The sequence below is a fragment of the Polyodon spathula genome, chromosome 17 (genome assembly GCF_017654505.1).
Source record: "Polyodon spathula isolate WHYD16114869_AA chromosome 17, ASM1765450v1, whole genome shotgun sequence".
NCBI classification, from domain to species: domain Eukaryota; kingdom Metazoa; phylum Chordata; class Actinopteri; order Acipenseriformes; family Polyodontidae; genus Polyodon; species Polyodon spathula.
Window position 1 is genome coordinate 17,458,080 of NC_054550.1, and position 15,664 is coordinate 17,473,743.

The following is a 15,664-nucleotide window of genomic DNA, read 5'->3' on the forward strand; positions in this document are numbered from 1 at the left end:
GAAGACGCCATCAGGCTGAGGGACTGGATCCGGGACAATGCTGGGCTGGAGGCACTTTCCATGCCCATAGCCACCCGGGTCCTGTGGCTGATGGACAGGGAGCGATGGGAGGTGTACGAGAGGGAACACACCCCAAACTGCCTGGAGTAAGGTGTGGAGTTGGTCCTCTGCTACCTGGAGGCTGCTATAAACAGAACAGCAGCCCAGATAGCAGGGTCTCGAGCGCCCAGGCAGGGGGACCGCGAGAGTCCAGAGCACAGACGGGGGGGACCATGAGAGTCCAGTGCCCAGATGGGGGGACCGCGGGGATCCATAGCCCGAGAGGGAGCTGTTCCCATCTCCACCAGCAGAGGGTGAGTGCCTGCTGGTATCACTTCCCCTACCATCACCACCTGGAGGAGAGGAGCAGGTGCTTCCTCTACCTCCATCACCTTCCCCTGCAAGTGAGGGAGAGCCACACCAGTCCCCTGTTATAAGGGTAGACTACATGCCGCACCCACCTCCACCGGCAGGAGACTACACGCCGTTCCTACCTCCGCTGCCAGGAGACTACATGCCTCCACCACCTCCATCGGCAGGAGCAGAGCAGCGGGAGCTGCCTCCGCCACCTCCACCGCCAGGAGCAGAGCAGCGGGAGCTGCCTCCGCCACCTCCACCGCTAGGAGCAGAGCAGCGGGAGCTGCCTCTGCCTCCTCCACCAGCAGAGGGTGAATGCCTGCTGGGTCCCTGTCCACCAGCAGAGGATGAATGCCTGCTGGGTCCCTGTCCACCAGCAGAGGGTGAATGCTTGCTAGGTCCCTGTCCACCAGCAGAGGGTGAATGCCTGCTGGGTTCCCGTCCACCAGCAGAGGTTGAATACCTGCTGGGTCCCTTTCCACCAGCAGAGGATGAATACCTGCTGGTATCACTTCCCCCACCAGCAGAGGAGGAATGCCTGCTGGTATCACTTCCCCCACCAGCAGAAGATGAATGCCTGCTGGTATCACTTCCCACACCATCACGAGGAGAGGAGCTGGAGCTGCTTCTGCCTCCATCACCATCAGGGGGAGAGGAGCAGGAGCTTCCTCTCCCTTCACCAGAAGGACCTGGACTATATGCTGACGGTCCTCAGCAGCCCTTGCATAGGCTGCTGAGGAAAGCATGGAGAAGAACCGCCTGGCCGCAGTGGCCGAAAAGAGGGCCGACACCCGCACCCCAGCTTGTCCTGACTCCCTGCCTCGCATCGCCCAAGGATGTCTGCCTGGCATTGCCTGGGGTTGCCAGCTGCTCCGCATCGCCAAGGGTCACAGTCGGCTCTGCTTGGCCACAGGGGTCAGTGTGGCCGGAGCCCCACCAGAGGGAGCTGCCGGCTATGAAAAAGGGGGGAAGAGATCAGGAGACCACCTTTCCCCACAGCAATTTTGTGCAGGAGTTCTGGGGGCTGGAGTCCCCCCAGAGGGAGCTGCCAGCAATAGGGGGGGAGAGGTCAGGAGACTACCTTCCCCCGCAGCAGTTTCGCTGCCGGAGATCTTGGGGGAGGTCTGGAGACCACCAACACCAGCAGCTTTTCCGCTGCTGGACTTACCCTGGCTGAAGGAGTCAGTCTGGGAGCTGTCAGCATATCTGCTGACAGCCGCACCATTGGCGGCATTTCCGCTGCCGGTGGTACAGCGGGAGGATTCGCCCTACTGTCAGCACATCTGCTGACAGCATGGCCAGTAGCAGCCTGGCTACTGGCAACATTGCTGCCCATCAACCCCTTAAAGTAACTGTTCTTGGCCAAGGACTTTGAGCGACTTTTGGATTTTAAGGGGGGAGGTGGCCATTGAGGTCATGTGTGCTTTGCACAAGGGGGGGGGGCACCCCTGTGTGTATTTTCTGTTATATGTTGTGTGTTAATGTTGGTGTATAGTCATCCGTACACAGGATATAAACAGGTCTGTGTAACACAAGTGTTTAAAATGTGTATTTGTATTTAGGCACGAGGATTGCACAGCACTTCACATGCAAGTAAAAAGTAATAATATGTGAGCACGGGGAATTGCACTTTATTAATTCACATGCAGTTGTACTGCAACTCCAATTGAATGATTGATTAGCAGTCGAGTCTCGGTACAGCTGCATAAAAGCAGCATGTTTTCACCCACTCGGGGTTGGGTGTTCGGCGAGTAGAGAACGGGATTGCAGATGGAGGTAATAATAAGAATAAAATAATAACAAAGTAAAATATCTGTGCACTGTGTTTGTTTTGTATAGTGCGTTTTGTTTGTCTGTTTATTTTGGATACCAGTGCCGTATCCTGTGTAATTTTGTTTGTACAACCATTTTATTTTCTGTTCTGTTTATTTATTAAATGCTGAGTGAAACCATTCGCTCAGCTCCACCTCTCTCTGTCATTTATTTTCTGCTTCTGGTCCGACGTCACCCACTCTGGCCATCCTTGCATTCTCATTATCCCTTGCACGTGTTGCCATTGATGGTCTTGTGAATCTTCTTCATTGTTGGAAATATGCTCTTTTAGGTATTCTTATAAGTATGGGCTAAATGTCTGTCTATGCGTGCCCTCATCTACCTGTACCTTACCTGCATGTTGTCCACGTGTCTTACCAAAGCATACTTGTCTGCGCCTCTAATGACGCCTTTCCCATTCCATGTCTGTCTTTCTCTCTGTAGTAGTACTTGTAAGGATAACCAAGAAAGCTTCAGTCTGTGTTAAGCACTTTCCTTGGCACATATGTGTCTCAGCATCTTTATTCTGGTTACAACCCAGCTGATAAGGGAATGAGCACTTCAATGTAAAGTGGAGCGATCAAAAGAAAGATACCAAGTTAGATGCAACAATTGTGTGAATTTTGGGCCCCAGAACCTTTCCATTTGTGCCTATTTGCTTGACAAGGTTGCCCTAATTGCTTCTCCTAACTTGGGCTTTTGTGTTTGATATCACCACTTTAAAACAACTGTTGCACTTTTCTAACTTTTTTTTTTTTTTTTTTTCTATCCAGCACTTTTCCTAACTTACAAAGTTTTTCACTTGTTTTTTGTACAGTAATTTTAATTTATCAATATTTTAAATGTTTAAATTTAATTATATATATATATATTATATAAATAATTATAAACCCCTATGTAAATAAAATACATCTTGTTTTGTTAAAAAATGTGGGCATGTCTGACAGTAATACAGCAATATGGGTTTTGTCCTTACTGTGAATTGCTGTGTGAGCACTCCATCTAGTAGCTTCACCCAATATTGCTTAAAAGCAGTTTCAAAATTCTGCCTTTACAGTACTCCACTGAAGTAACACAACAGACACGATAACTAATCCCAAAAGATTCTGTCTGAGTGTTTCACAGTGTTCCCTCTTTATAAGGCATTCCTTTATAACATGCCATGGCAGCTATTGTCCTCTTAATGCACTCACACTAGCACTCTAGTATTCTCATCACAAGGCCGAACAGAATTTGCATCTCTTATGTATGGCTCCCGAGTACATAACTATATAGGGAGAACTCTGTATAAATACAGTTTGATACAAGTAAAAACAGTAATTCACTACAAAAATATCACAACAACGTGATTGTACATTATCTACTGGGCACAATCAAATGCTAATGAATAGGTTTGATCTACTGGTGTACAGTCAGTATGATACGCGTATTCCTTTTCTTTAAGTTACTTTAAGTACTAGTTTCTGATTGTTTTGCTGAATGAAATACTTCATTATTTCGCTCAGTCGCTGGATGACGCTGGCACTTCACTGTTTATTTACTGCAGATAACTCTGAAACAGTGTTGAATCATACTAAACATGTAGCTATGGAACAAGCTATCTCAATCCACATTTAATTGTGCCAATTTTTTAGTGTGCATTAACGTTGTCATGATATGTAAAAGTGCATGACAGTTTTTACTAAGTTTATTACAAAAATACAACAGACTGAAACACAACTTTGACCGTTAAAGTACTGTGTACCATTAGGTAAATGTTGAATTAAGAAATGTCTATAAAAACATGATCAGGTTTAACCCTACTCACAGGCAGTCAGTATTGATTGTCCACAACTCATTCTGCAGAACACCTGTGTCTCGTTGAACCAATTGCTGTTTATTTGGTCTGTGCAATGTTGTGCTTGGTTTTGGGGTTGTCTGGAGCAGTCTTCACTTACCCCCTTTTCACACTGGAAACACTTGCAAGTGTACCAAGTACGGTACAAAGTGTGCTCGGCCCTTTTCAGTGGAAACCTCCTCCGATCGTTTCTCTTTCACACTGGATGTATGCCGAGTTCACTTCCATCTTTGCAAGTGTACAGAGAACACTTCCCTTTCACATTACACATCTGCAGTTGTACTGAGAACACAAAAAAACAGCTAATAGCTAATAAATAGCAAATAAAATAAAACTCGGTAGTTTGATACATGATACATAAAAACGAATTTAACATCTGGCAGCCTTAATTTAATATAATACAATTTATATAAAACGTTTTGCACTTACTGTTCACAAGCCACTTCTCATGCATTTTTTTTTTTTTTTTTTTTGACATTCTATTCTGTGGTAGAAAGGTCCTTATGCACCTAATCTATATGATGCTGTAGCAATACTACGATCTTGGCAAAACTGAATACAACGCAATTGTTTTCTTTATAGCACTGGGACAAATATTTCATCTTAATTAAAATGTATTCACGTCACAGAATTTACAAACTTAAGTAAAACTACCATTCAAATGAAACCAGTGCATGAGAGAAGCGTGAATGAAACAAAACCCTGTATTATTATCTTTTTGTGGGATCTGCAGTTTGCACAACTCAGCACAGACTGAGCTACTGGCACTACTACAAGAACAAATAAAGTTATCATTGGTTTATTATATAGGCCCGCCTAATACAACATATTTAAACAGATTGTTTTAAATGTGGCTTTTTTTTTTTAAATCTTTTAAAAAAAACCTTTTAAAGTTTACCGTCCGATATCACAGTTAGCTAAAGCATAAGTACAATATTTCTACAGCTGCAGAAGAGGCAACAGAATGCTTTTCTTCGTCTCCATGAAGTGACATCTTCAATTTCAAGGTATGCTACAATGGCAATAATACTATTGTATACAAGATTCTTCTGGTTTTAGTTCCAACCAAGTTACATCAGTTACTGAACTAAATATAACTGACACTTTGGTACACTTGACATTCGCAACTGAACTGGGAACATTTTTCTTTCACATTGAAGCAAAAATAAGCAAACCGTCCCCAGAACAGATGCGACTGTGCAGAGACCACCTCTTTCATGTGGTCTCAGGACAGTTCGTTTTAATCATTCCCGGAAACGTTTTGAGCTTTCACACTTAAGAGCAAATGCTCCAAATTCAAACGAACTGTACCGGGAAATTGAATATCAGCCAAGTGTGAATGGGACCCATGCTTTCTCCTGTTCAATATGTTTTGGTTCTAGCATTATAGTTCAATTTGAAATATGCAGTTATTAAGTGGAAGTTCCCCTAGATCCTAGTACAAAAATCATTTCCTGTTCTGAAGTTTCACGCCAATGGTCCACCCCAAGTGGCCAAATAGGAAGCAATGCTCCTTTACATAAACCAACAAGGTTTTCTACTTTTGACAAAGAGAAATGTGGCAAGTAGGGAAGACATCTAGCCCACTAGAGGACCACATGTGTAACCTTCTTATGCTCAATTCAAAATATACAAAATCAAAGTAATACACATAATCATTAATATCATATTAGCGTTTCACAAGGACTAAGCTTCCAATATCACTCATATTTGATGCATGTGCCTATTCTGCAGCTCTCATGCGCTGGTTGCCAGATGGTCTTTGAGCACAGCATACAGCAAAGTGACTGCATAGCTTTGACAACAATATAAAAGTAAACTTGAGTCACTAGATGGAGCTGTGTTACCTATATCTAAACTCAGGACAAAGAACAAGAACACAATTCCTTTAAACAGTTCTTCCAAGCAGCAGCACTCTGTGTTACTGGAAACAAAGTGGTAAGAGGAATGTGCTTCAAAAGCCTACATTATTTTCATAATAGTAATTCATGAGCATGTCCAAGAATGGCTTAAGAAGTGAGGAATATGCTGTTCTCTTTTGGGGGCTGAAACCATCCTGATCAGGATTAGCCTGTATGGAACTTACAGTACTTTTCTCCACTTGTTTTCAACAGAGATGTACAATTGCTTATAAAAAAATAGAAGGTACCAACTTGCTCACTCTCCAAAGGACATTAAAGTGCTCGTAGCTGACAATTCCATGCATTTGACCTATGATTCACTTCTATTCACTATGTAGCTAACACAAATCCATGCATTTTATTTAATTTTAAATTTGGAATAAACACGGTTTACCCCATTTCCTCCATAATTTGAAATGCCCAATTCTTTAAGTCTGGCTCACTGCTGCAACTTTTTTACTCTGTAGGTCCACTATGCAGCTACCTACAGCATTGGAGGATCATATAGCAGTGGAATGCTTGCAGGCAGGCCCGCTGGCACCCAGCCAGTCTACAGGGGTCACTGCTGTGCGGTAAGCCAAGGATACCCTGGCCAATCTAAATGATTTTCAAAATGTTAAAATTGTTAGCTGCTAAAACCACCAGTACTGTTAAATATGTATATAAAATACATTCTTACCTCTCCACAAATCATCAACACTGTTCAGTGCCACTTTTCTGTTAAAGATGGTTCTTTGCTTGTACTTTATACATGAATTTAAAATGTATTTCAGGAGACAACACAACAGCTAAAGTTATTTCTAAACATTTCTAAAGTCACTTCCTGTGTTGTCTCGCTCCAATGGGCTAGCTGTAATCTGGCCATGTGGTCTTACAACACAGTAAGTGGTTACTGACAGTAACATTCGTCAAAGAGTGCCCCAACTAAGTTTCATCACAACTGGGTAAGTGGTTCACTAGATGCATGTAATATATCAGCAGAACATGGCAGTTGGAACCTTTTAGAATTTCGAGAACATAGTATTTATTAATGGTAGAATTCTCAGAAGCTACATTTGAAGATGAAGACCACATTTGACAAGAATAAGTGGTCATATTATGCCTGAGAGGTTTACCCTTTTTTTTTTTTTTTTAAAAAAAGAAAATACTACAGAACCCAATGCCTCACCCAGTCAAGGTGGTCTGCAGGATCAGTGCACCTCGCAAAATTGTTCATGCACAAAACCCAAACAAGGGTGAAAAGTATAGAACAGGTATACAGAAGGATTTTATTTCAGTCAAAATACAGTAAAAAGTAAATGTGTCATTGTAAAGAGCACTCGCACAAGACCTACAAAAAGAAGCAAATCACTCAGGAGAACTTAAAACATCTGCATTGGAAAGAAAGATTTGCTGTCAGATTCAACACCAACATCTGTTAAGAGACCTTTCTCCAAACAAGTACTGTTTATGACTGTGCAATACATGTTTAAAGTAAATCAATACCAAAACCCAATTTAGAAACCTGTTTATAGGATGCAGGAATCGTCATGAATAAAAACCTAGCAGAATGATCTACAGAAAAGAAAAAAAAATACATACAAGTCTAGGCAGATCAAGTAAAGAAACACACTTCTAGCAAGTGCCACCTGATGGATCTGCTCCATTACAACAATGAAAACCCCTCAGCACAGGGGTAGGCAGCCTGGGCCCTTCCAAATAAAAAAAAAACCCAATCAGCCTCTCAAGCAGTTTAATAACTATTAAACCACGAGTAGAACAGCCCTCCAGGACTAGCACTGCCTGTCCTCTGTTCCATCAGAAACTAAAATGTCTTCGCAAAACTTCTGAAAAGACATTTCGTTCGGGGGGCAACTGAATGATGGAAGATTTTTTTTTTTTTTTTTTTTTATTTAAACAAAACAACCCCACCCCCACTCAAATCTAAATTTCACTGAATTAGTCAAGAACTCAATGAATGCTGAGCTACTATAATACAAACAGTGGTGTACAGCAACTCCCCCCCCCCGTTCCAGTTCTCTCTATTTGCCTGCCTGCTGGGCTTGGCGACGCAGCAGCACATAGATCTTCTCTTTAATCCAATCCTTGTTGTAAGGCTGGTATGTCTGAGTGTCTGCCCGGTATCTACAGAGGAAGAAACAGGCACACATTACTCGAACGCAGGGCAGCAGTGGTGCTCGGGGAGACGGTACATCCTGTGTAACCTGCTAAACACTGAAACTTTAGAAATAAGCAAGAGAAATGTTAACCAACATAAATAGGACTAATCAAAAATACCTTCATTAGAATGCAGTTACATTATGCTGTACAACAACGCTAATGTAGAGGAGACTAGATGTACTGGGTTTGTGAGCAGGGTGATGAGAAAGTAAGTTCACCACAATGATATGGTGCTTTAAAAGTGGCAAACTTACTTTCTAATCACCTGTATATAGAAAAGACTTTGAATACATATGAAGTAACCTTCCTGTACACATCCCACTGTATAGCACAACAGATGACCTATACGTGACAATGTTTAACAACCCTTGTGGTTTGAAATGCTTAGGCCCTGCTCTCAATGCTAACTCAGTCAGTGGACTACAATTATTTCAGGCAGAGAAATAACCTTAAAAATGTAGTATATTAGTGGCAAGAACATAGTTACAAATGTATTAAAACATCCAGCAGCTGATTTATTTTAACTCAGTTATGATTCTCAGATACAATGTATGCTTTCACATCCAAAAGAAAGGTACCATGAATATTTGTGACATCTAATTGGAATAAATAGCACATCATTTACTTCCACGAAGAGGATTTTTTAGGGTACTACTGTCTAGTAAAAGCAGTTGATCACTTAGTTCAGACAAAACTTGTGAAATTATGCTTTGTTTACTGCATTCTGCAACAAGGGGTGAAATCATGTTGATTCAAACATACCGATACAAAGGAACATTCACTTACACAAGGCAGCTAAGATCAGCAAGGTCGTCAATGAAATCAAACAGCTGGCTGATATCGTATGTAATGGACGGGCTGTTGGGATTCATCCTCTTCAAATGCTCTTCGTACATCTTGCAGACGCCTGCAAGAACACAAATCCTTTTAAAACAACAGTCTACAGGGGTCGCTGGTGTGCGGTAAGCCAAGGATACCCTGGCCAATCTAAATGATTTTCAAAATGTTAAAATTGTTAGCTGCTAAAACCACCAGTACTGTTAAATATGTATATAAAATACATTCTTACCTCTCCACAAATCATCAACACTGTTCAGTGCCACTTTTCTGTTAAAGATGGCTCTTTGCTTGTACTTTATACATGAATTTAAAATGTATTTCAGGAGACAACACAACAGCTAAAGTTATTTCTAAACATTTCTAAAGTCACTTCCTGTGTTGTCTCGCTCCAATGGGCTAGCTGTAATCTGGCCATGTGGTCTTACAACACAGTAAGTGGTTACTGACAGTAACATTCGTCAAAGAGTGCCCCAACTAAGTTTCATCACAGCTGGGTAAGTGGTTCACTAGATGCATGTAATATATCAGCAGAACATGGCAGTTGGAACCCTTTAGAATTTCGAGAACATAGTATTTATTAATGGTAGAATTCTCAGAAGCTACATTTGAAGATGAAGACCACATTTGACAAGAATAAGTGGTCATATTATGCCTGAGAGGTTTACCCTTTTTTTTTTTTTTTTAAAAAAAGAAAATACTACAGAACCCAATGCCTCACCCAGTCAAGGTGGTCTGCAGGATCAGTGCACCTCGCAAAATTGCTCATGCACAAAACCCAAACAAGGGTGAAAAGTATAGAACAGGTATACAGAAGGATTTTATTTCAGTCAAAATACAGTAAAAAGTAAATGTGTCATTGTAAAGAGCACTCGCACAAGACCTACAAAAAGAAGCAAATCACTCAGGAGAACTTAAAACATCTGCATTGGAAAGAAATATTTGCTGTCAGATTCGACACCAACATCTGTTAAGAGACCTTTCTCCAAACAAGTACTGTTTATGACTGTGCAATACATGTTTAAAGTAAATCAATACCAAAACCCAATTTAGAAACCTGTTTATAGGATGCAGGAATCGTCATGAATAAAAACCTAGCAGAATGATCTACAGAAAAGAAGGTTAGATATTGCTAAGGCTACTTAAACGTTACTTTCTAAAACAAATTTAGAAACCTAATCGTAGCAAGCCTAAATATCTGTACATATATTTTTGTAATGCTCAGCTTACCTTCCATGCACTCGTTGACAGATTCATAATCTGCATACGTCCTGCCTTCTGGCCTCTTGGTAGGCTGGACTAGCAAAATTGTGTGTGACTGAAAACAGATAAAGAAAAAGCAACTTACCACTTGTTTTCCCAAAAATAAAAGCTAGCTCTGCCATTTTTTGGTTGAAATTTCATATCCACACATCAGAACTTAACAGGTATCTGGCTGCAGTAACAATTCAAATACTCCAAAATTTAGAAACACAAAGGAACCATCTCATACAACAAAAAGGTAAAACTAGAATTCAGGAATAGTGGTTTACATGGGAGTAACAATACAGGAAAGTCACAATGAAGAACTAACATGATAAGCAGGCCCAAAGACCTCACGACACTATACATGTGATACTCAATAGGGGAGCATGCATTCACACAAATGTATAAATTAACCAATCATGAACAATCTGATGGGACTGTTGGAAAACATGGATTGAGACTTGAGTAGTAGTTTGCTATGCATGTGGACTGGCAGAGCTATACTGGTATTCTCTTCTGGAGACTAATATTGCAGATAACAGACTTTTGTTCAAATTGCATGTACTGCTAACAATTAATAGAAACTTTGCATCTACAGGCATCTTGCCCAGCATTGACTGCAAGCTAACAAGATAATGCTGTGGACCAGAAGGGGCCAGGCTCGAAGACTTTTGGAATGCAAAGCATAAAGGAGCTAAAAGGCTCCCAGGGACTGGCATTGGACCCAAAGGTTCTCAGGGAGAATAAGAGATAATGCCACTGGACTCAAAGGGTCTCAAGCAAAATGGAGAGATGAACAAGGAAGATGACAAAAACTAGATGTATGGACCTTTTTATATATATATATATATTAAACATATGGTAACAGAATAATGTGTTGTACCTTTGCAATTGGTTAAATTGCAAGAGAAATAGGAGGTGGACCATCTATACAGAAGGTATTTAATGTCATGCAAAAATTGTAAGGATGAGTAATCTGTTTGTCCTGTACCTGGGACCAGACTCCTTGCATATTTCAATAAACCTAACAACTGATTGAAAAGGACTGTGCATTTTCTTGAATTACTTACCATCCTTGTTTTAAGTTACATCTGGAACTACAAGTTGGAAATTGTGGTGATGAATCAAAAGCATCTTGACTCATCAATACACAATTAACCATCTTACAAGGTGCTCATGTCTGACTTCCTACACCAACTTCATGGCAATCTGGAGATACCTGGAGCATGTGTCAGACAGTGTGTACTTCTTAAACACTGACCATTGCAGGGTTGAATGCAGCTAGCTCCAAGCATAGGGGTTCTCAAAGAGAGAGCTCACTGTAACTAGCTCCAAGTACAGGGCTTCTCAAAGAGAGGGGTGGGAGAGGGCTTGTGTTGTACAGTTGCAGTGGGATAAACCAGTCTGGTAGGTCATACCAGTTGCTATGCAACATTACACATTAGGTGCCAGTACATTTGAATAAGTCAAGAAAGTTTTGGCAATGTAAACAGCAGATAGGATGCTGCTATGCTGGCTGGAAAACAAAAGGGATGACAATGCCATCAACAAGGAAACAAATAAAGCAGAGACAACACGCAAGAACGTGGTTACGACGTGTTAGTTATTTTACTAAGGAGGTAGTTGTTGCTCATGAGACAAGGAGATGATTAAAACAGCACGGGGGGGCGGGGTTGTCCCTCTCAGCCAGAGTAAACATTCATAGCTGCTTCAAGAATAACTTATTTAGCAGAAAATTATATGCAAATTACACCAATTCAATTTCGGCGCAGCACGCACATGTGAACACCAGTCCTGAATCAAGAACGTTGTAATTGAATAATTAATTATCAAGGTGTCTGTGTTAAAGTCGTGGTCAAATATAAGACAAACAATTATGCGGTGCCTGGGATTTTACTCTCCATGTATATATTTTTCAGCGCACTAAAGAACCAGTAATTCTTATTGATTGCTTGTTGTAGATTACGTAGGATTAACCACCGCTCACTCGTGTACACCAATCTATTAGTTCAACTTCCTCGACTCATGTTAGAGAATCGTGAAAAAGACAATTCGCAACACACGCGTTTTGCCAGGTGTTCAGTTGCTTGCGTTTTGTTTTAGACGTACCTACGACCGAATTCAAAATAAAACAACTTAACATCTCCCATAATGCATTCCGCGACTCGGCCTACACGCTAAATCTGTGAACGGTTTGACACGCTTGATCAGAAAGGTAGTTGGTATAACAAAACTGTGTCGTATTCACTTTCACACAGGGTGTGTAATTCTCTATAATTTTCTCCTCACCATCTCTGAGTTCCGCGGCCTGTTGTGTTGATGGTTCCTTTTCGGTTTCAGTAATATTTAGCGGCGCTTCTGTCTCCTTTCTGCAATAGACCACAGCACGACCCAGTTCAGTTCCTTTCACCAGCGGAAGCGAGCTATGCCACAGGCCCGGTTTTTGGATGGAACCGCATATAAGTCTCGCGTTTTGATTGGTCAGTCTGTCACAGGAATATGACGTCAACACGAGTGGGAAAGCTTGGAGACATTGTGATCGGAGAGGGAGAGAGAGAGGAAGGAGGGATACTGTTTGCTGTTAAAATATCTGTTTTATCTGTCTATATGTTGTAGTTGTTTATGCAATGTATGTGCTTTGGCAAAACAATATTTTTTATTGTTATGCCAATAAAGCCGCTTTGAATTGAATTAAATGAAACTGAATTGAATTGAGAGCGCGAGAGATATCTGATTTCCAGAACTTTCAATTAAAATATAATTTGGTGTTTTGCTGTATAATATAACAAACTGTTACTTTATATAAATTGTCATGTTATGCACGAATGTAAGAATTGGCTTTCTGTGGCGATATAATTTTTTCTTTCAACTAGCATATATCTTTAATTGTTTGCGTGATTTATTTTTAATTGCATCCTGCCCACTATTACAGTTTTGTTACAGGATCCATTAGTTTATCTGTAATGTAATCACAGTTTTACATAAAGACTGCTCGTTCTCAGGGTTCTGGGCCGTTTTGCTTTTATAATGTCCCAAATTCTGGGTCGATTTGGTTTTCATTTTTCAGATGTCCCAAATTCTGGGCCGCTCTGATTGTCCTAATTTTCCAATAATTGTTCCAATGTTCTGCACAGTTGACAGCCAATTTCTAAGTCATGCAATCCCAGTTTAGCATAAAAAAGTACACGAGAACTGGACAGTGTCAGTTTCCTCCTAAAAATCGGGCCTGTGTCATACCCCAACCGCGCCTTCTTAAACAATTGTAGAGACGGGTTTCCACCGGTTCAAGCAATCATAGCCTAGTAAATAGCGGGTGGGTGTGGCCTACATTAGGCTGGGCTTTCTATAAAGCAGAATCGTTTTTATTTTTTATATTGTGTGTATAGTTACAACCGAAGCTGAAAATAATAAAAAAAAATAATAATAATTAAAAAAAAACACACACACATTATAGATGTCGTTATTTACTGAAAATTGTAATGTACATAAAAATAAAATCCCGGAGATCTGTTATATATTAACTTCATACCTTTGACGAAAGCTAAAAGGACATTAATTTCTGTATTCTTCAATGGTTATTATTCTGCAGCAGACCTGGTTGACACAGTCCACGTTGCTTACATTCATAGTTTTGGTTTATATATATATATATATACACAATGGGACCAATAAGTTTTACATCTCATCTGAAGGATGGAGCACAAGGAGGTTAAGTGACTTGCTCTGGGTCACACACAGTGAGTCAGTGACTGAGCCAGGATCTGAACCTGGAGCATCCTGGTATCAATCGCCTTTATCACTGGGCCTCCATTTACACACACACACACACACACACACACACACACATATATATATATATATATATATATATATATATATATATATATATATATATATATATATATATATATATACAGTGCCTTGCAAAAGTATTCAGACCCTTGACCAATTCTCTCATATTACTGAATTACAAATGGTACATTGGAATTTCGTTCTGTTTGATATTTTATTTTAAAACACTAAAATTCAAAATCAATTATTGTAAGGTAACACTGGTTTTATGTTGGGAAATATTTAAGAAAAATAAAAAACTGAAATATCTTGCTTGCATAAGTATTCAACCCCCACACATTAATATTTGGTAGAGCCACCTTTCGCTGCAATAAGAGCTTTAAGTGTTTTGGGGTAAGTATGTACCAGCTTTGCACACAGTGTCGGAGTGATTTTGGCCCATTCTTCTTGGCAGATTTGCTCCAGGTTGTTCTGGTTGGTTGGATGACACTTGTTGACCGCAATTTTCAAATAGTGCCACAGATTCTCAATGGGATTGAGATCAGGACTTTGACTGGGCCACTGTAGTACATTCACCTTTTTGTTCTTGAGCCACTCCAATGTTGCTTTGGCCTTGTGCTTGGGATCATTGTCCTGCTGAAAGGTGAATTTCCTCCAAAGCTTCAGTTTTTTAACAGACTGAAGCAGATTCTCTTGCAGTATTTTCCTGTATTTTGCTCCATCCATTCATCCTTCAATTGTAACAAGATGCCCAGTCCCTGCTGATGAGAAGCATCCCCACAGCATGATGCCGCCACCACCATACTTCACTGTAGGGATGGTCTTGAGGCATGGGCAGTGTTAGGTTTGCGCCACACATAGCGCTTTGAGTTTTAGCCAAAAAGCTCTATCTTGGTCTTATCTGACCACAAAACCTTTTCCCACATCGCAGCTGGGTCACTCTCATGCTTTCTGCAAACTCCAGACATGCTTTCAGATGGTACTTTTTGAGTAATGGCTTCTTTCTTGCCACCCTCCCATACAGGCCAGTGTTATGCAGAGCTCTTGATATGTTTGACTGGTGCATCATTACTCCACTCCCAGCCACTGAACTCTGTAGCTCTTCAAAGTGATTGTTGGCCTCTCTGTGGCTTCTCTCACAAGTCTCCTTCTTGTTTGAGCAGTGATTATTAGGACATAAGAACATAAGAAAGTTTACAAACGAGAGGAGGCCATTCGGCCCATCTTGCTCGTTTGGTTGTTAGTAGCTTATTGATCCCAAAATCTCATCAAGCAGCTTCTTGAAGGATCCCAGGGTGTCAGCTTCAACAACATTACTGGGGAGTTGATTCCAGACCCTCACAATTCTCTGTGTAAAAAAGTGTCTCCTATTTTCTGTTCTGAATGCCCCTTTTTCTAAACTCCATTTGTGACCCCTGGTCCTTGTTTCTTTTTTCAGGCTGAAAAAGTCCCTTGGGTCGACACTGTCAATACCTTTTAGAATTTTGAATGCTTGAATTAGGTCGCCACGTAGTCTTCTTTGTTCAAGACTGAACAGATTCAATTCTTTTAGCCTGTCTGCATATGACATGCCTTTTAAGCCCGGAATAATTCTGGTCGCTCTTCTTTGCACTCTTTCTAGAGCAGCAATATCTTTTTTATAGCGAGGTGACCAGAACTGCACACAATATTCAAGATGAGGTCT

The 15,664-nt window shown here is 40.9% G+C and overlaps 1 protein-coding gene across 1 annotated transcript; it reads right to left on the bottom strand.

The window, feature by feature from the left end:
• Positions 1-7,193: 7,193 nt before the first annotated feature.
• On the bottom strand, positions 7,194-12,633 carry LOC121330353 (enhancer of rudimentary homolog). Its single transcript, XM_041276813.1, has 4 exons — positions 12,478-12,633; positions 10,174-10,261; positions 8,893-9,013; positions 7,194-8,070 (listed from the first exon to the last, which is right to left on the bottom strand). The coding sequence occupies exons 1-4, from the start codon at positions 12,478-12,480 to the stop codon at positions 7,968-7,970; spliced, it is 315 nt and encodes a 104-aa protein (XP_041132747.1). The 5' UTR covers positions 12,481-12,633; the 3' UTR covers positions 7,194-7,967.
• Between the last annotated feature and the right edge of the window lie 3,031 nt (positions 12,634-15,664).